Raw genomic sequence first — 20,551 nt, 5'->3', positions numbered from 1 at the left:
TCAAAAGGTGCTTGTGATGAGAACAGGAGCTGTTGGATGTGAAGTGGGCCCTGGGAAAAGTGAACAAGAAAGAGCAAGGTACTATGATATCTGTATGAAATCTCATTGAAAAGGTTGGGGTTACATGGCAAGTTGTACTGGCAGCCTCAGTAGCTTCAGGCAAAGGTTCACCCATTGCTACAAGTGGTCTTTAGTGCACAGCACTTTGATTCTCGGCGTGTCTAAACAGGGCCTCCTTTCCTATTCTGTTTTAGTGGAACACATTCGAAGGCCTGCATTCTGAATATCTCTGCTATCCTCTCATGAAGAAGTCTCTTTTCCTGAGTCTGGCTAGAAATTGGTTTCCCTAAGTTTATAGGCTTTTGTTTCTGGCTTTCAAATGACTCTCCAAGTCTTGGAGCCATTTCATCCATATGTTCTGAAAGTACTGTGTTGTGTGTAGTGCAGGGGAACACACACAGTCTCTCATGATAAGCAAGATGTTTAAGCCACACCCCTTGCCCCCTGAAAGCATTTAGGTTTCTGTCCTGATAATTCTGAATGATGGTCTCGGTGAGCCCGTCCCTTTATGTTCACTTATTGAGCACTCCGCTTCAACTGTGGGAACCGAGAGAGGAAAAGGACCTATGGGTAGAGGACAGATATTCTCATTCCCCGTTTCATTGATGGAGTCTTCCTGCCACCTCTCTGCTTTTCAGAACCTGTCTCTTACATTGATTTGCAATTCCCCTCTTTGTACGTTCTCCAATCTTTTCCAGTAAATCTACTGCAATCATTTCTCTCCTCAGCATTCTTGTAATTCCTTAAAACATTAACTTTAAATATTATTAATAATTCAATTTGTTTTCCCTGCATAGTGGCTAGCTCTCATGTTCCCGAGGCTTGGCAACTTTTGAGAGCCATATGGTAAACACCTTAGGCCTTATGGGTCATATAAGAATGTGCAACAGAGGTTGCACATTCATTCTTTTATTTTGTACAATCCTTTAAAAAGCCAAAACATGATTAGCAACTTGGTCCTGTATTATTTACCAACTCTTGTCCCAGAGGTCCTGAGGTCAGTTCCCCGGCACTCACGTGGTGGTTCATTCATCACCATCTGTAACTGGATCCATAGGATTTGATGTCCTTTTCTGGTGTGCAGATGAAAACCCATGTATGTAAATCATAAATCTATACTTGTGAATATATTGGTGACCATCAGATAGTTGGGTTGATTACTGGACCACTATGCTTATCAGTATCTTCAGGTCTTAGCAGATTTTTCCCAACTTCCTCCTGGAGAGTGAAGACTTCGAGGTTAGTTGTGGGGTAAAGGATAGAGAAGCAGCTAAGAGATCAACCACAGTAAAGATTCTTCCGGCTAGCACCTGCACAAGCGAAACTCTCATGATATAACTGATGTTAATTCTCCAGAAAACAAACCTCTTCTTTTCCTAGGACTGGAGAGTGACTGGTACATAGGGGCAAGGCTTCAGCTTCAGAATTGATGTTTTCCTCTTGTCCCCTCTCCAGCCCTCTTAATCCTAGTGGGAAAAATACATTTTTGTTTTGTTTTGTTTTTTGAGACAGGGTTTCTCTGCAGCTTTGGAGCTAGTCCTGGAACTTGCTCACATAGACCAGGTTGACCTTGAACTCACAGAGGTACACCTGCCTCTGCCACCTGAGTGCAGGGATTAAAGGCGTGTGCCACCACCACCTGGAAAATAACTTTTTGGCTGACTGTTATTAAAATGAGAAGAGTTAGGGAGCAATCGTGTAAGTGCTGGGAATTGAACCAGGGTCCAAAACAAGAACAGCCAGAGAGCCATCTCTCAAGCCCGCTTTGTTTTGAAATGCAGGCTTACGCTTTAGAGGCAATCTTTGAACTTTCAGATGCCGCTGGGCTGCCTGGGACTCTTGATCCTCCTGCCCAAACCTTACCCAGAGCTGGGATGACGTCTAGCTGAGCACTGCTTTTATCTCAATGTAAGGTTTTGTCATCTTATCCTTGGCTCTTTCCATCTATGGAGAGAGAGTGATAGGGACGGGGGCTCAGAAGTCTTTGCCTGCTGTGTCCTGTTAAATTATCTACAGACAGGACTGGGGAAGATGGCTCAGTGGTTAAGAGCACAAACTGCTCTTCCTGAGGACCCAGGTTTAGTTCCCAGCAGTCACATGGCAGCTTGCAACTGTCTGTAACTCCAGTTCCAAGGGACCCCAAATCCATGGCTGATGTGGGAGTCCCCTCACATGGCAAAACACTAATGCACATACATAAAACAAAATTGAAAAAGTTAAAAATTGTCTACAGACAACATCATGTACTAATAGTCTGGGTTTATAGCTAGCTTGGTGCCTAGCAAGTGGAACATCATAGGTTCAATCCCAGTACCAACAGACATAGAGGAGAGAGAAGAGAGTTCCTGCTTCCAAACTTCCTATTTGAAAATAACAACTTTACTGAGATACAAATCACTTGCCGTAAAACACCCTTTGAAGTATATTGTTCAGCCAAGCTTGGTTAGTCACAGCACACAGAGGCAGGAGGGTCTCGAGTTACCAACTTCCAGGCCAGCCTACATTGTGAGACTGTCTCAGAAAAAGAGAAATTCAATTTTGTATACCGAGTTGTAGACTGCCCCATTTTATGGGAAGATGAATTGCTGCGAAAGGTCTTTATTGGTTATCTGCTCAATACTCTATACTAGATGGTTATCAGTGAGATGAAATCAACAGAGTTCCTGTTAACCTCCAAGGCTATGCCAAAGGGAGGGGGAAGGAAAAGAGGGAGAGTGTCCATAAGAACTTGGGGGGTCTGCCATATGAATAAGATTTTTAGGGGTTTTATAGCCTAACTCAAAGGGGTACATCTACAAAATCACGAGTAAGTAAAGGATTGCTTCTTACACCTTCCAGGATGAAGAAGCACCATGCTAGGTGGCTTCTATGGCTTCTGGAAGCAGAATGTGTCATACTTAGCAATTCTCCCTGAATTGAACACAGATGGCATAAAAAGACCCCAAGTTTTAAAAAAAAAGGGGGGGGGGCTGGAGAGATGGCTCAGTGGTTAAGAGCATTGCCTGCTCTTCCAAAGGTCTTGAGTTCAATTCCCAGCAACCATATGGTGGCTCACAACCATCTGTAATGAGATCTGGTGCCCTCTCTGGCCTGCAGGCACACATGTAGGCAGATATTGAATGCATAATAAATGAATAAATATTAAAAAAGAAAAAAAAAGGCCCCAAGTTTGAGGTAAGGTCCAGTACAGGGAAGGGCGGCCTAAGTTCAGGCATCTCTCAAGGACCGACTACCATAGCAGACAGTAGTACCTGTAGTACTAGAGGCACCTGAGATGGGTAGTGATCCTCTGCAGTGGATGACAAGCCTTAAAGCGTAAACCACAATGCAGAATACTGGGATTCTAGTAAGACCATTGTATGTGTGCTATGCTGTGTGTATAGTGCAGGGGAACACACATGGTCTCATGTGGTAAAAATTAGACACATCCTTGGAGAAACACCTACTATGCTACCAGGCTAAAATAGAGATGAAGTGTCTGGAGGTGGATGGCAAGTAGTAACTATAAAGCCAGTACTATTCACCACATGCTAGGTGTGATAAAACTAGCAAGTCAAAACTTTCCACACTAGGCTGATCACGGTGGCATGGAGGCAGAGGTAGGAGGACTACTTTGAGGTCGAAGCCAACCTGGTCTCTGTATTGAGTGTCAAGACACCAGGAATACACAGAATCTGTCTCCGAACTTTTTTTCCTCCTCACACTCGATAAGACTGCATCCAGAATCTATGATCGGGGCTCACGGCACAAGCAAGCTACCTGAGGAGGGAGGCCAGCTCCCACTTGCCTTTGTTCATGTTTACCAGCACTTCTTCCTCACTAAGAACAATGGTCCCACCGCAGTTCTTCATATCCTGCTGATGGGGAGGAGAAGCCAAGCTCCTTTCTTGGATGGAAGTGACTTAATAGGCAGATCAAGTCACAAGTGGAAGGGGACTGAACCATGATGTCACTGTCAGCTAAAGCTTCTCCATTAGGAACAAGGGCTTTGCAAATCTCTAGGGCATTTTCTTGCAATAGAAACCAAAGCTGATTTTCTGTGACAAGTTCAGCTGGCTGTGTCTCCTAATATGACTGTGAAACCCCATCCTCAGAATGTGACTGGATTGGAAGGTAAGGTCTTTTGGGTTAGGTTTTGGTTGTTTTGTTTGTTTGCTTTGAGATAGAGTCTCATGGGCCTCAAACTCACAGAGATCCACCTGCCTCTGCCTCCCCAGTGCTGAAATTAAAGGCGTACACACCTAGCTGAGATAAGGTCTTTAAAGAAATAATGTTCAGCTTGCAAGATGACTCAGTTGGTAAGGGCACCTACAGCCAAACCTGAAGACTTGAGTTTGATCCCTGGGACCCAAATGTAATTAAGAATTAACCCCCAAAAGTTGTCTTCTAATCTCCAAACATATAATGTGGCAGGTATTCACATGTGCATGTGTACACACATACATACATACATACATACACACATACATACATACACACATACACACAAACAAATTCAATGGATAAAATAAAATAGTAATATTAAACTTTTATAAGGATGGAGTTCTGGTTCACTGGACTAGCTGTCCTTTAAGAAATGAAAGAGAAATAAGGGATGTACATACAGAGACAAAGGTCATAAAAGATCACCAACTGAGACACAATTAACTTGGAGAGAGAAATTTGGGTTCAACCTGAAGGTTACAAAAGCAAAACAGCCAGCTACTGGCTCTTACCTCAACCTCAGTCTGAAATGGCAATCTTGTCTCCAGGAATCTCAGAATGAGACTGACTGAGAACTGTCTCCTCCCATTTTATAATTCTCTCTAGGGCTGGGATTAAAGGCATGTACCACCCGGTTTCTATGGCAACTCATGTGGCTACTAGTATTAAAGGTGTGTGTTACCACTGCCTGGTCCATAACGCTGACCAGTGGGGTTGTTTTACTCTCTGATCTTCAGGCAAGCTTTATTTATTAAAATACAAATGAAATGCCACTACAACCAAGAGGAGGCAGCAGTCTGTAACCCAGGGAGAAAGGTCTCAGAGACAACTAAGCATGTTGATTTGCAGAATGTAAGACAGTGACTGTTGGTTAAGCCACCAGGCTGCAGAATTGTGTTATAGCAGTTTGAGAACCGTCGGCGATGGTGGTGCACGCCTTTCATCCCAGCACTCAGGAGGCAGAAGCAGGCAGTCTCTGTGAGTTTGAGGTCAGCCTGGTCTACAAGAGCTAGGTCCAGGACAGGCTCCAAAGCCACAGAGAAACCCTGTCTCGAAAAACCAAAAGAAAAAAAAAAGTTTCAAAAACAAAACTACAAGTGGCGATCGGAGTCCTACTAGAGCGCAATCATGTCTATTATGTCCTATAACGGAGGGGCCGTCATGGCCATGAAGGGAAAGAACTGTGTGGCCATCGCCGCGGACAGGCGTTTCGGGATCCAGGCCCAGATGGTGACCACAGACTTCCAGAAGATCTTTCCCATGGGCGACAGGCTGTACATAGGCTTGGCCGGGCTGGCCACCGACGTCCAGACAGTTGCCCAGCGCCTCAAGTTCCGGCTGAACCTGTATGAGCTGAAGGAAGGTCGGCAGATCAAGCCCTACACCCTCATGAGCATGGTGGCCAACCTCTTGTATGAGAAACGGTTTGGTCCCTACTACACAGAGCCTGTCATTGCCGGGTTGGACCCGAAGACCTTTAAGCCCTTCATTTGCTCTCTAGACCTCATTGGCTGCCCCATGGTAACTGACGACTTTGTAGTCAGTGGTACCTGCTCCGAACAAATGTATGGGATGTGCGAGTCTCTCTGGGAGCCCAACATGGATCCAGAACACCTGTTTGAGACCATTTCCCAAGCCATGCTGAACGCTGTGGACCGGGATACTGTCTCGGGCATGGGCGTCATTGTCCACATCATTGAAAAGGACAAGATCACCACCAGGACACTGAAGGCCCGGATGGACTAACTCCGCTCTCTGGTCCCGGTTTCCTTTTGTTAGTTTTCTTTTTAATAAAATTGCTTTTCTTTCAAAAAAAAAAAACTACAAAAACAAAAAAAACCAGAAACTTTTGAGGCTTTACAAAGAGATTAAGGTGGCTGTATTATTTGGCCTTTCAATCCTAGAAAGAATAGCCATTGCATTTCTAGGTAACAGATACATACTCTAGGTTTGGAGTGGACATTTCTGCTCATGGTTTCTGATTCAGTAGTTACTTTTCTATTGATAAGACGAGACACCATGTCCAAGGCAATTTATGACAGACAGTATTTAACTTGAGGTTTCACGGTTCCAGAAGGTTAGAGTCCATGACTGCCAGGGTTGGGAGCATGGCAACAGGAGGGCAGCCATGACACTGGAGCAGTAGCTCAGAGCTTACATCTGATCCACAAGCTCAAGGCAAAGACAAAAGGGTATCTGGGAACTGTTGTAGGGAGCTCGCTTGTTGGTTTCCGGCTGCCCGTGGGGGCCAATTTGTAGGAGGAAACCGCTTGTTGGTTCCCAGCCACCCAGCTAGCTTAGACCTGAAATAATCACACACGCAAAAACTGTATTAATTAAATCACTGCTTGGCTTATTTGCTCTAGCTTCTTATTGGCTAGCTCTTATGTTAATTTAACCCATTTCTATTAATCTGTATATTTCCACGTGGCTGTGGCTTATTGGGTAAAGTTTCCAGTGGCTGTCTCCTGCGGCTCCATGGCTTCTCTCTGACTCTGCCCTTCTTTCTCCCAGCATACAGCCTAGCTTTCCCTGCCTAGTTCTGTTCTTCCCTGCCATAGGTTCAAACCAGTTCTTTATTCGTTAACCAATAAAAGCAACACATAAATAGAAGGACCTCCCCCGCCAGGGAATAACATGGGCTTTTGAAATTTTAAATCTCATCCCAGTGATATACCTTCTCCAACAAATTCACACCTTCTAATCCTTCCAGAACAGTTCCACCAACTGGGGAACAATTACTTAAATATGTAACCCTCTGGGGGCCATTATCATCTGAACCACAATTGGTGACCCATGTCGTGCTGCAACAACCACAAGGACCTGTTTTACAACACACAGTGTTTGGGAAAGGCATCAGGTATGAAGCCACTGTTAATGCCCTAGACCACTCAGAAGCTGCTATGCTGGCTTACTGATGCTGTGGCCTTTCATAGGCTCTGCTAAAGCACAAGATTATAGAGAATACTTTTTGGAGATGGGAAACAATCTCCGAGGAATAGCTTTTCTTTGGAGCTGGGTTCTCAACAGGAAGTTAATATGGGGTAGAAACTGAAGTTTCTCCACTTGCCACTACTCCCAGGGGCTTAGGTAATTGGTCCAATCCCTACAACCCAGAGTTCTCTAGGCTTATGGGTCTAGTATCCAAAGTAGGGGACTTTCACCAGGGGACACAGTAAAAGTCCTGCTAGAATAAAGGCAATAGATGCTACTTGTGTACTTCAGCCAAGAGATAGCAGCAGAGAGAAGTCACCATCCAAGCAGCTGATCCTGATTACAGAAGACAGTTGAGGTGTTAATACAGTGGGCAACAGGCACTATTTGCCTTACTAGTGGTCCATTTGGGTGCTGTTGTTCAATGTTGATGGTAAATTGACAAGTTCAGCAGTCACATTCTAGGAAGAATATGGAAACCAAGGACTAGGAACCCTAACAACAAGATCTAAGAAAAGCCACTAAAGCAGAAGTGGGGCCATCTGCAGTAGGAAGAACGGTGACATTTCCCACTCTTCCTTTTTAATGGTGCTCTCAGGAGAGGAGATTCCCACGCCACCTATGGACGCTGTTCATCAAACTTATACCAAGAGGGAGACCAGAGCAGAAACAGTGGGACTATTCTGAATGTCATAATACACTACCCAGAGCTCCTTGGGCCTCAAGGACTTCAGTTTTCCTTGGGACTGACTCAGCTATAAACAGCACCTTGGCCTAAGATCACACACCCTTTCCTGGAAAGTCTACACCAAGTGACCTATGAATTTGGCAATTTAAAGGCCCGGCAGTTTCAGCGAGCACTCTGAAACTGACTTAGGCTTCCTTGACAGTGCATCTGCCTAGCTCCCACTCCTTCCCTCCCACATTTGGTGTCCCAAGAGTCCTCCTAGATAAACCTGCTGTAGAGTTCGCTCCATCCCACTCTTGGCTTCCTGGGAAACCAAAAATGTGGACATATGGTCATACATATGGTTGTACAGGGAAATATGCTGGTTTGGGAAGATAAATGCTAAAGTTTTTCAGTGAAGTGTCATGAGGTTTGCAACTTATTTTCAAACTGTTCTTGGAAAAAGTGAGTATAAGTAGATTTTTAAAAATATATTCACATATAGTAAATGTGGCAAAAATGTTAATAATCGGCAAGTCTAGATGAAGTTATTTATGTTTAGTTCAGTTTTTCTGTAGTTTGGAAATTTTTCCACCACACACAGGCAAATAAAGAAGTAGTGGGGGTGAAATCCAAAGTATGAGTTTCAAATTAAGGAAGTGTTCAATGTTATCAAATAGTTATAAAAATGAGCTGGGTGTGGTGGCACATGCCTTTAGTCCCAGCACCTGGGAGGCAAAGGCAGGCAGCTTTCTAAATTCAAGGCCAGCCTGGGCTACAGAGAAACCCTGTCATGATAAATCAAAAAATAAAAATGTTCAAGTAATGCTAGGAGTGAAAAGTGTCCTAGAGATTTTGCATCAAAAGGGTTCCTGAGAATCTTGGGGACAGAAGTACCAATGGACCTAGTATGTTGTTGCTTCCCTACAGATTGATATTTGTCAAAAGCACTATATATTCAGACTTACTGGATTTTCAAGGCTGTGGTCCAGCTAGTTCAACAATGTCTGTCTACCAGCAGAAGGGTCAAGGATCCAGCAGTTGTTCAGTCTATGGAGCTGGATGTCTCAGCTGGTCTTCAGTATAGGCCAAAGAAGAGGTTCTACTGCCAGTGAAGAAATGCACTTGCCAGCTAGAGTGAGGGCAAGCAGTCAGAGAGTGCTTGCTGCCTTCTTCCACACAGAGACTGCCAGCAGAAGGTGTGACCCAGATTCAAGGTGTGTCTTCCCACCTCAAAGATCCAGATTTGAAGTGGGTCTTCCGACTTCAAATGATTTAATTAAGAAGAATCTCTCACATATGTGCCTGGCTATTTAAATTTCAGAGAATTCCAGATGTAGTTGAGTAGACAACTAAGACTAGCCATCATAGCTACCCAGAAAGAATTCACTGGAGGAGCCACATAGTTACAGCTCTAATATACAATGTTAGGTACAGCAGGTACAGCTAAGGAGTTAAGTAGATGAAACAAGACCACCTGGCAACTCATAGGTTGAATATAGCTGAACTAGATTTGGATAGGCTAACTAGTCCTTTGGATTAGTTTGGCTTGCAAACTGAAACTTTTTTCTTTCTCTCTCCCTCTCTCCTTCCTTCCTTCCCTTCCTTCTTTCTCTCTTTTCTTTTTTTGAGACAGAGTTTCTCTGTAGCTTTGGAGCCTGTCCTGGAACTAGCACTTATAGACTAAGCTGGCCTTGAACTCACAAAGATCCGCCTGCCTTTGCCTCCCAAGTGCTGGGATTAAAGGCGTGCGCTACCACCGCCTGGCACAAACTGGAACTTTTATATTGCATTCCCAGTAACCAGGGTCCACGAGCAGACACCTGAAGTTCCAGCTATCATGGAGGCAGATGTGAAAGGGTCAGTTCAGCCCAAGAGTTTAGTGACAGTCCTGATAACATAACAAAATTGAGAGACAAAGGGGAAAAAAAAAACCCTCAATATTTAAACCAAACTATTTTATCAAAACATCTCAGTTTCTGGCATGTTACAAACATCCAGGTAAAATTCTGCTAGAGCTGGGAGAAGGTTCTGAGGAAGGCAAGGCAATCATTCTCTGGACACAGCCAATCTCAAGGGTTTAAATGAGTGTTCAACCTCTGTAGCATACTGTGAACGAGAGCTTAGCTATTTTAAAAGAAAGAACAGAAAGCTGCATTAAAATGGTTTGTATTTTGCTCACTACTTTGGGGGCGAGTCGGTTCCCATGAATTGAGCAGAGAGTCCTTCTTCCCCTTAATTCCAGCTCTCTCATGAAGAGTATTTGCTTTTTGGAGATGAAGTCTTTCTAGGTGGCTCAGGTTACCCTCTAACATGATTCATCGGTCTCAGCCTCTTGAGTGAACACCTTGCATTTCATTCAAACCTCACAGTGGCAAGCGACCATTGTCTTTTATTCTGTTCCATTTTGGATATTATCTTACATCCTATTATGTATCTATGTATTTATTTATTTTTATTTATTTTGGAAAAGGAAGATTGAATCGAATCCACATTCTAGGAAGGAGGTTAAACTCCCAGTTCCCTCGTTTCACATTTAAATCTCTACCAACGTTATTACTGTTAATTCTTTCCTAGTCCAGGGTTGCGCAGCGCCTCCCCGGTCTGCCCCTGGACACACCGACGTTCACCTCTTACTTTGCAGCCAGCCAGGAGAGAAGGACCCTGACACCTGTTGTCAGGGAGGCGCTGACTCCACCTGCGCCCAGTCGCTCGGCTTCCGGCCGGCTTCCAGGCCCTAGAGTCGATCTCGAGACTATCGCTCCGCTCCCACGGGGCGGAGCCTGCGCCTCCTCCCTCTCGGCATTCTGCTTGTGCTGCCTCGCCCCGGCGGCCGTCCAGCGAGAGGCGGAGCGAGTCCAAAATGGCGGCTCTCAGGCTGGCGCGCTCCGTGCTGCTGAGGCTTTGAGGTGGTCGCCCGGGGCCGGAGAGGGGACGATTTCCCCGCCGCGGGGCCCCCAGAGAATGAATCGGGGGCTCTGCTGAGACGAGGCGGCGGGGCTGGAGAGCAGTGGCAGCAAAGGGCTGCGGTGGCGTCCACGCAGCGGGATGTGCGAGAGTTACTCCAGGTCGTTGTTGAGGGTCTCGGTGGCGCAGATCTGCCAGGCGCTGGGCTGGGACTCGGTGCAGCTCAGTGCCTGCCACCTCCTCACCGACGTCCTGCAGCGCTATCTGCAGCAGCTGGGCCGAGGTTGCCATCGCTACTCTGAACTCTGTGAGTAGTGGGGCTGGGTTGCGGGAGGGCTGCCTCCAAGCCGGTCACGAGTGACACCTCCGCCCCCCCTCCGGCCCCCTTTGAGCGTCCCCTCCAGGGGTGGCGTTCCGAATCCGGCTTCGGGATGGGCGATCCTCTAAGACTGCGATGGTCCTGGGCTTCCACCGTCCCCTGCGAACTCCAGTCATCCCTTAAGTGCCTCTTCCTCATCCGCTAACTTCCCGCCACCAGCCGGGAAGCAGGGTCCCTGCTTGCAGCTCTACACCCTCTCACCTCTCCTGGTCCTGCCATGGTGCTGCGCTCTCTCTCATTGTCTCGGGTCGGCTGCGGCCAGAGCCACCCCAGAATGCTCTCCACCTCGCTCACCTTGGTCTTTTGCCTCCCATGCCCGCAAACTACTCCAAGTACTTGTCATAGGCGCTCCGTCTACCGGCCGTTTCTTACAGGGCTGGCCATTCTGGAGCTCCTAACTAGACTCGTTGACAGCTCTGCTCAGTCAGGGTGGTCCCCTCTCGTTTTCTGGGATCTATTCGCTTCACAGACAGCATCTCCGCTTGCTCCTTTTCAAGGCCAGCTTTGTCGATTTCGCTGAATAACTTTGACTAGCATCTTAGTTACGCACGGGGTCCCTCCTTTATGCCTTTATGTCAGTGTTGAGCCAAGTGTGAGGGGAGCGATCATAGGTAATTCGCAAGGTTTCCCAGGTCATCAGGGCTGCATAGCTACTGGCTTTTAAATGAATGCCCAATAGTATCTTTAGCCGGGGAGTATTTATTAATTTTAAATGTCTCAAAGAAACTGCAGATCATTTTTATTGAAGTGTGAAGCCATGCGTGTGTGTTTGTGTGTGTTGTATTGAGAGTTACACCATTCATTTAAATTGCGTGATATGATGGGGAGGACGCAGCGGTTTCCGAGACATGGTTTCTCTGTGTAGACTTGACTGTCCTGGAACTAGCTCTGTAGACCAGGCTGGCCTCAAATTTACAGAGATTCACCTGCCTTTGCCTCCCAAGTGCTGGGATTAAAGGCGTACGCTATTACCACTCACCCCACATACAGCTTTTAAGGTAGTAAGTTGTAGAACTAATGTGTTTTATAAAGTACTTTGGTCTGCTAAATTAAGACCTATAAACTCTTTGTACTTTTAAGACTCCAAATGCCATTTCTACCAAAATAATCAGATCCCAGCATAAATCAGACCATGTCCACGATACAAATTACATCCTGTCATTTATCCTTTAAATTAAAAGTATTTCGATCATGTTCCATTTGCTGCCTTCTAAAAATCTTAGCCACGCACAGTTCCCTTTGTGAGCTTGCATTTTTTTCTTATCTTCTGTCAGCCTAACTACCAATCTGCAACCACGCTGTGGTGCCTGCCTTTTCCAACACATCTGAAGCTATCCACTCCCATTCACGCGTTATTTTACTGACTGTCCTTCTGGTCCACCAGCAGTACCACTTACATTTTGAGATTTACTTATCACTTGCTCTGGGGAATTTGTGTTTTCAGCTGTCATAATCCTGTGCATGTTTCTCTTGCGCTATTTGTCACCTTGCTCTCTAATTGTGTGTGTGTATATATGTACCCTGTCCCAGGAGACAAATAAATTATATTCATACTCTGCACAAGTATCTAATGTGCTGATTGGAGCATCCTGATTGTATCTGTATTACCCTAGGGTGTGGCCAAAATAGTATAGAAACTCAGGAAACAGTTGTCTAGTAAATGAATGGATAGTCTACAAATAGTATCCACTTACTGAATGAGTTCCTAAAATGCATTATTTTGGAGTACTTATTTTCCTACCTAGGGAATTCCAAAGTGGTATTCATTCATTGACACCTTAAAAATATGCCGTGTAGAATGATTTTTCTAGCCTTTGCTACTTTGCCTTCAAGACCCTCCTCCACTGTTCTTGAGTATATTGTTACTGTTATGTTGAAGATAAATTATATTCTATTACCTAGTTTTTGTTTGTTTGTTTGTTTGTTTTTTCGAGAAAGGGTTTCTCTGTAGCTTTGGAGCCTGTCCTGGAACTAGCTCTTGTAGACCAGGCTGGTCTCGAACTCATGGAGAGCCACCTGCGTCTGTCTCCTGAGTGCTGGGATTAAAGGCATGCGCCACCACAGCTCGGCTTGTTACCTAGTTCTTGAACTAAATGTTGTGTACCTTTTTGGTTTTCAAAATATCTCCTGAATACATAGTTACTGTTTATGCCAAAGTAGTCATGGATCATTGTGCTTTACTGTGAACCATTCATTTACTGGATAACTGTTTCCTGAGTGTCTATACTATTTTGGCCCCACCTTAGGGTAATACAGATACAGTCAGGGTGTTCCAATCAGTTAGAACATTAGCATTTATTGTAGAATATGAATACGATCAGTCTGTCTCCTGGGAAAGGGTATTCTAAGAAAGTTGTTCTGCCAGTGACATGTCAAGTCGATAGAACTTGAAGCCACAGTCCTGCTTTATCTTCCTTTTACCTTTCAAAGCTCCCCTGAGCTTTGGTTCACTCCTGTGCACACAGAAGGTTGAGACAGGAGGATCACTATGAATTTGAGACTAACTTGTGCTACATAATGAATTCTATGTCAGTGAATACTATATCTAGAGCTTGTCTCAATAAATCATTCATGTTGAGGCACATCATAATAATTTTTTAGCTACCCTATTCATGGATATTACATTATAAAAAACAAGCAATTCATAAACCTTAAGTCACTCTAAAGAGTATATCACAATTTTTCTGTTTTGGCATTGGTTATAATGTTTCATTGTGCCTAATGTATAAATTAAAATTTAACATAGTTAAGCTGTACATAGGCAAAACCTGTAGTTTACATGACGTTGGTACTGTTCATGGCTCTAGAATCCACTGGGGTTGCTGTAATGTCTTCCGAGGATAAAGGAGACCATTCTTCTGTTTGTTTTTTTTTTTTGAGACAGGGTTTCTCTGTGTAGCCCTGTCTTTTAATGGAATTCTCTCTGTAGACCGGGCTAGTTTTAAACTCAGAGATCTGCCTGCCTCTGTCTCTAGTGCTGGGATTAAAGGCATGCACCACCATACCTGGTAGGCAGGAGATCACTTTTCACTGATAGAGTTATAGTAAAAATACAGCGTTGAGGAAAAAAATTATCTGAACTCTTTGGCGAGAAAAGGGGTTCAGGAGAGCAACAGAATTTCTTAGACTGAGACTATGAGACATGTAGAATTTAAGATGGTTCTGTTTTTACACCAAAGACTTTAATGAGAAGAAGTGAAATGCATGTTTATTATTTAGTAAGAGGAAGAATGAGTATTATTTTTTCTTTTTTTTGTACATCACTGAAAGTGTTTGGGTTTTTCTGTTGTTATTTGTTTCTTGGGGGGCTAGGGAAGTTCTCTACATACCTCTGGCTGTCCTGGAATTCGTTATATATACAAGGTTGGCCTCCAACTCACAGAGCTCTGCCTGTCTCTTGAATGCTGGGACTAAAGGTGTATACCATGCTTGGCAGTCAGCTTTGTATTATTTAAACAATGTGATATTCTGTTTAAAATCTAAAATTTTTTTCCTGTAACTAGGGTTTAAATAAGTAATATATTTCATTTCAAACTGTGTATTTATATATATTTTTAATATTTTGAAAATAATCGTGGATTTTCTTTCTAGTGATATGATTTGTTTTTGACTTTGTTTCAGATGGCCGAACAGACCCCATTTTGGATGATGTTGGTGAAGCTTTCCAGCTTATGGGGGTTAATCTGCATGAACTAGAGGACTATATTCATAATATTGAACCTGTCACTTTCCCACATCAAATTCCTTCATTTCCTGTTAGCAAGAACAATGTCCTTCAGTTTCCTCAACCCGGAAGTAAAGATGCAGAGGAAAGAAAAGACTACATTCCCGATTACCTGCCACCCATTGTGTCTTCTCAAGAAGGTCTGTGCCCTTTAATCTTCCTGCATTAGTGACTACTTTGATGGGGTTTTCGTCTCCTTAGCTTCTCATACTCTACTAGCGCGGACAGCCTACAAGTTCAGTCTCTGCGTTTTAAAGTGATTTACAAATTATTCTAACTCTTTACTGGACATGCTTGCAGCTGGTGTTATCAGGCAGTCATGGCGTGATCAAGGTTCTTTGTGAAAAGGCATTGATCTCCTTTGTAACGTGTAGATAGGCGAGAACAGAGTGTGACCACACAGAATCTTCTTGGTACATGTATTACACAAGTTAGAAGACCTTTGAAACAAAAAAGAAACCTTAGGTATCTCCTCTCCTCCCGTTACTTGATTATTGAAGAGCTGACTGCACCACTGTATGCATGGGGATAATGAGTGCATTGTGAGCTCTTGCTGATATGAGGCCTGGCTCCCTTGTTTTGTTCTTTTTTTCCTCCCAGGATGAGTAGAAATAATTTCCTCTGGGCCATTTAGAACTTTTGGTTAGAAAGAGGGTGGAGATGTAGCTCGGTTGGTAGAGTGCTCTCTTGTATAGGAAGCTTTGAGTTCAACCCCAAGTGCTGTATAAAATCAGGCGTGATGGCACGCACTTGTAATGCCAGTACCCAGGAGGTAAAAGAAGGAGGATCAGAAATTCAAGGTCATCCGAGGCTACGTGGTGAGTTAAAGCCAAGCCAGTACGGCCTACATGAGACCCTGTCTCAAAGAAAGCAGGCAGGCAGGCAGGCAAGCAGCTGATTGGCTGGAAGGAAGGCTAGTTGTTTACAGGCTAAACAGATTCACAAAGACAGAAACTGAATCATATTTACTAAGGTTGGGGGAAGTAAGGAATGGTGATTTATGTTTAATGAGAACAGTCTGTGTTTGAGAAGACAATACATTGTAGAGATTGATGATGGTGATGGTTTCATGAGAATATGAATATACTCAGTACCACAGAGCTGTACCACTACAAGTGGTTAAAATGCTCTATGCATGGACTTATGCAGTGTTTGTACTTTGTGAGTGGCCTATTTCACATAGCTTTGTCTCCAGTGTTCATGTGTTAACATTGTCCTGTTTGTTTTGTTTTTGCTTATTGAGACATAGGTCTGGCTGTCCTGGAACTCACTGTGTAGACCAGGCTGAACTTGAACTCAGAGATCCTTCTACCTTCGCCTTCTGAAGTGCTGAGATTAAAGTCAGGCACCACCATACCTGGTGCATTATCCTGTTTTTAAGACTGCATGGTGTGGCATTTGCATATTCCACATCTATTTCAGCACCTTACTAGAACTCGGTTGTTTTTACCTCTCGCTTTCTGTGAGTAAGGCTGTTAGGACCATGTGAGCATGGAGTGTAAATTCTTGTCTATGTCCGTGCCTTCATGTTTCTTGCGTGTACACCCAGAAATGGATATGCTGTGTTAGAATGGAATATAGAATACAGAATCTTGTTTGGTTGAGTGCTGGGTTTTGCACATACTTTTCCACTGAGCAACCCATCCACATGTGAAGTTTTATTTTATATTTTATTTGTGTGTGTGTGTGTGTGTGTGTGAGAGAGAGAGAGAGAGAGAGAGAGAGAGAGAGAGAGAGAGCACAACATGTGTGCAGAGATCAGAATTGGTTCTTTCCTTCAATAATTATGTGGGCATCAAAGCCAGGTCATCAGGCTTAACTACTAGCTCCCTAACCTGCTGAGCCATCTCTCCCACCCTAGTGTATATCTCATTTTTGAGAAACCGTACCGCTATTTTCCAAAGCAGCTCGCATCATTTACCTTCCAACCAGGAATGGCCAAAGCTGCTGGGATTAAAGTCAGGGACCACTTACAGTTCATTTTGTATAATCTTTTGTTCCCCTAGCCTTTGAAATATTAGGTGCTTGTTTCATGGACCAGGCTTAAGCGTGGAGTACGGTGCTTTACGATTCATGTGGTCATGCTGCCTATCTGAAAAGTGGGCAAGCACTGGAGTTCTAGAGCTTCTTGTGGACTGATGGGTTGCCGCCAGATCCCGGCTCTAGTGTGCAGTGTGTTCCCCTGAGAAGTACTGGGGCTGTAATGCGTTGTTCTGAAAACGAAGCCCATTCATATTGGCATTCGTCATGGTAGACATGGTAGGCAAGACGTAAGCTTTCTTCTCTTGGGAAGTGGTGATGTATGTGAATATGGTTAGAATTGAGGTGCGGGCATGTGCATGCCTGAGGAAGCTGGAGGAAGATGTCAAATGTCCTGCTTTTCAGTGTCTGCCTTATTCCCTTGCTGAACACTGAACCTGGAATTTGCTGGGTTTTGGCTGGCCTGACTGGCCAGTGATCCTCTTTTTCCCCCTGCAACCCATAGTATTAGGGTTACAGATGTGCATGTTTGACCCAGCGTTTTACAGGGTGCTAGGTATCCAGGCTTAGGTACTCGTTCCTGCCCAGCAGCATGCTCACCCGCTGGACCGTCTGTCTCCCCTTCACTGTAACTTTTTACAGTCATCATCATTTTCTGGTCTGAGCTTGTTAGGAGACAGACTGTGCTTACTAGCTCAGCACTTTCTCTTCAAGATCTTGGGGAAAAAGATTCTTATAGAGGATACTGATCAGAGTCAGGAGTTAGTGGCACAGGGCTGAGAGTGGTGGGTCAAGCCAAGCACACCATCGGTGGGTGTTTGTGATGGAGCGAGGCATCACCTGTCCTGCCAGACCTCTCAGAAGTCCCTGCTGTATTCCCTCTGCGCCAGCGCTGTTCTCTCAGACTGTGAGTCTAAGCTATACCTCAGCCACTGCCAGTGAGCATGCTGCTCATCTGTGCCTCTGATCATCTGTGTTTATGACCTTTATTACTGTTGGGAAAATCTTTCTTTGGTGCAGTTCTTTTTAAACCCTTTATTGTTTAATGATGATGTTTTTTTTTTAACCTTAGAAAGCTACTTTTGTTTTATCTGCTTTAAACGGAAATTATTTTCGTTTAAAATGTAACCAGTGCATTTAAATACTAATATTCATGAAGGAAGGATTTCGGAATGGGACAGTGACCAGATAATAATTGGATTGACTAGAATTCTATTGTTTCCTAAAGACTGTGTCTAGTGGTCCTGGAATTTCCTTATTATTGGTGTCAATAAATTTGGTTACTTAAATATTTAATATATCTTTGTGAAGATAGTACTTCATCCTGTGAAAATGAACCCATGTTTGTCTGTGAAGTTTTTATCTCCTAGTGTACTTAGTAGTACCCAAAATTTGTACTTGTGTTCTGAAAACATGGATGAAACTCATGCTGAGAAGAAACAAGGAATTAGAGGAAGAAACTTAATGATACAAAAATGATATTAGTAACCAGTACATCAATTTTAAAAAAATTCTATTTATTTATTTAGCCTTAAACTCAGAGATCCACCTGCCGCTGCAGTGCTGGGATTAAAGTTTTCCTCCCGGCTCATCATTGGTTTTTAAAATGATGTGATCATGAGTGTTATATTAGTGAATAAGATAGAGGCTAAGTTAACAACCAAAATTTTACATATATTGTCATGTGTATGGCATGTGGCTGATCTGGAATTGTCCACAGTCCCGCTCCCTCCCTCTCTGTAGTTGCTTTGTTTGTTTGTTTTGGGGGTTGGTCTTTCCTGTTTTCTTTGTTGTAGGTAGGGTTCTTATACGATAGCCCCAGTGAGCATCGACTTCAGTATGTAGCCCACGCTGGCCTTAAACTGGTAAACAACCTTCTCTGGCACTGGGATTACAGGTATCTTTTCTAGCTTCAAAACTTTAACCCACGTTCATGGTACCTTTTAAACTTTTTAAATTGAACATTTTTGCAGTTTTCTTATCTACTATCCATGAGACTGCCTACTTAATAATTACGTTGCTTAATAATTTAAGGAGGAAGGGTTTTTTAGGAATTGGACTTATCCACAACCCTAGAGAACCTAGACAACAAAGAGGACCTTAAGAGAGACATACATGGATCTACATAGGAAGGAGAAAAAGACAACATCTCCTGAGCAAATTGGGAGTGTCAGGGTCACAGGAGAGGGTAGAAGGGGAGGGGAGGAAAGGGAGGGGAGTGTGGAAAGAAATGTATAGCTCAATAAAAAATTAAAATTAAAAAATTAAAGAAATAAAAAGAATTTGGCAAAAAAAAAAGAATTGGACTTATGCAGGGCAGTGATGGTACACACCTTTAAATAATCTTATCACTCAGGAAGCAGAGGCTGGCGGATCTGTCTGAGTTCTAAGACAGCCAGAGCTATACAGAGAAATCCTGTCTCGAAAAAACAATGGGGGGGGGGGGGAGAACTAGATTTATGAGACTAAGGTGTAGTGTAGTGGTTAGAACAAATCAATAAGAGGCAAGAAATTTGGACCCAGAAAAACGTGGATTTGTTTTCCTCTATTTTTATTTGATGTAATAAAATTCTTTGTTTGTTTTTTGAGACAGGGTTTCTTTGGAATCTGTCATAGAACTAGCTCTTGTAGACCAGGCTGGCCTTGAACTCACAAAGATCCACCTGCCTTTGCCTCCAGAGTGCTGGGATTAAAGGTGAGTTGCCACCACCCGGCCATGTAATAAAATTCTTATAAAGTTATGGTTATCATATTTAAATGCTGCCAAATAATTGTAATTAAAATATCAGTTTTATGGTAAGTAGTGAAAATACATGAGAAAAAAAAGAAACATTGGGATTTCTTTTCTGGATTATTTGAAGCAAAATGATCTCACTTAAATTTTTTTCATTAGAAACCATAAATTTAACTAAATGTGGTGGTGTATCATGTCTTTAGTCCCAGCACTTGGGAGGCAGAGCCAGGCAGATCTTTGCGTTCAAGGTCAGCCTGGTCTACAACGCGAAGCGAATTTCAGGACAGCCAGGGCTACACAGAGAACCTGTTTCAAAAAACCAAGGGTTGGGGGAGAAAAAAGAAGTCAAAACATTTAAAAGGGAATTGCTACATTTATTTATTTTAATTTTTATTTTATGTGTATGGATGTTTACTGCCTGTGTGTTTGTATGTATGTATGTATGTATGAATGTATGTATGTATGTATGAGTGCCCAGTCCCTGCAGATGTCATTAGATTCCCTGGAGCTAGGGATGTGAACAGTTATAAGCTGCTATGTGAATGCAAGTGGCCTTAACTTCTGAGCTCCGTTTTACTTACTTATTTGAGTATTATTATTGAGTATTATTTCATTGCCTAGGCTGGTCTTGAGCTCCAGGTCTAAGTGAGTCCCCGCTAAAAGTGTACAAGAGTTGCCTTTTCACACATCATTGCCAACACTTTTGCATTATCTGTCTGGTAATAGCCTTTAACCAGTGTGAGATAATGTGAGTTCAGTTTGTATTTTCTTAAAGATTAATGATGTTGAGCAATTTAAATTATATGTTAATATCCATGTATCTTCTTAGAGATACCCATTTCTGTCATACAGATATCTCCAGTTCAAGATCAGGACTATAGGGATTTTACTTTTTATGTTATATCAATATGTGTTTTATCTAAACTAACAGTCCCAATTCTCAGGGATAATGAAGATCATTAG

General features: G+C 43.4%; 1 protein-coding gene and 1 pseudogene across 1 annotated transcript in view; both read left to right on the top strand.

Moving 5' to 3' along the window:
* Nucleotides 1-5,353: 5,353 nt before the first annotated feature.
* LOC148119767 (proteasome subunit beta type-3 pseudogene) lies at nt 5,354-6,084 on the top strand (annotated as a pseudogene).
* A 4,626-nt stretch (nt 6,085-10,710) lies between these two features.
* Nucleotides 10,711-20,551, top strand: part of Taf3 (TATA-box binding protein associated factor 3) — a 146,089-nt gene continuing 136,248 nt past the window's right edge. Inside the window, exons 1-2 of the mRNA XM_048460909.3 lie at nt 10,711-11,078; nt 14,772-15,014. Of these exons, the coding sequence (XP_048316866.1) occupies nt 10,913-11,078; nt 14,772-15,014 (409 nt within the window). The 5' untranslated portion in view covers nt 10,711-10,912. The remainder of the gene's footprint in view (nt 11,079-14,771; nt 15,015-20,551) is intronic.

The sequence above is a fragment of the Myodes glareolus genome, chromosome 14 (genome assembly GCF_982192425.1).
Source record: "Myodes glareolus chromosome 14, mMyoGla1.1, whole genome shotgun sequence".
In the NCBI taxonomy this organism is placed as follows: domain Eukaryota; kingdom Metazoa; phylum Chordata; class Mammalia; order Rodentia; family Cricetidae; genus Myodes; species Myodes glareolus.
This window is presented reverse-complemented; position numbering and strand designations above follow the sequence as displayed.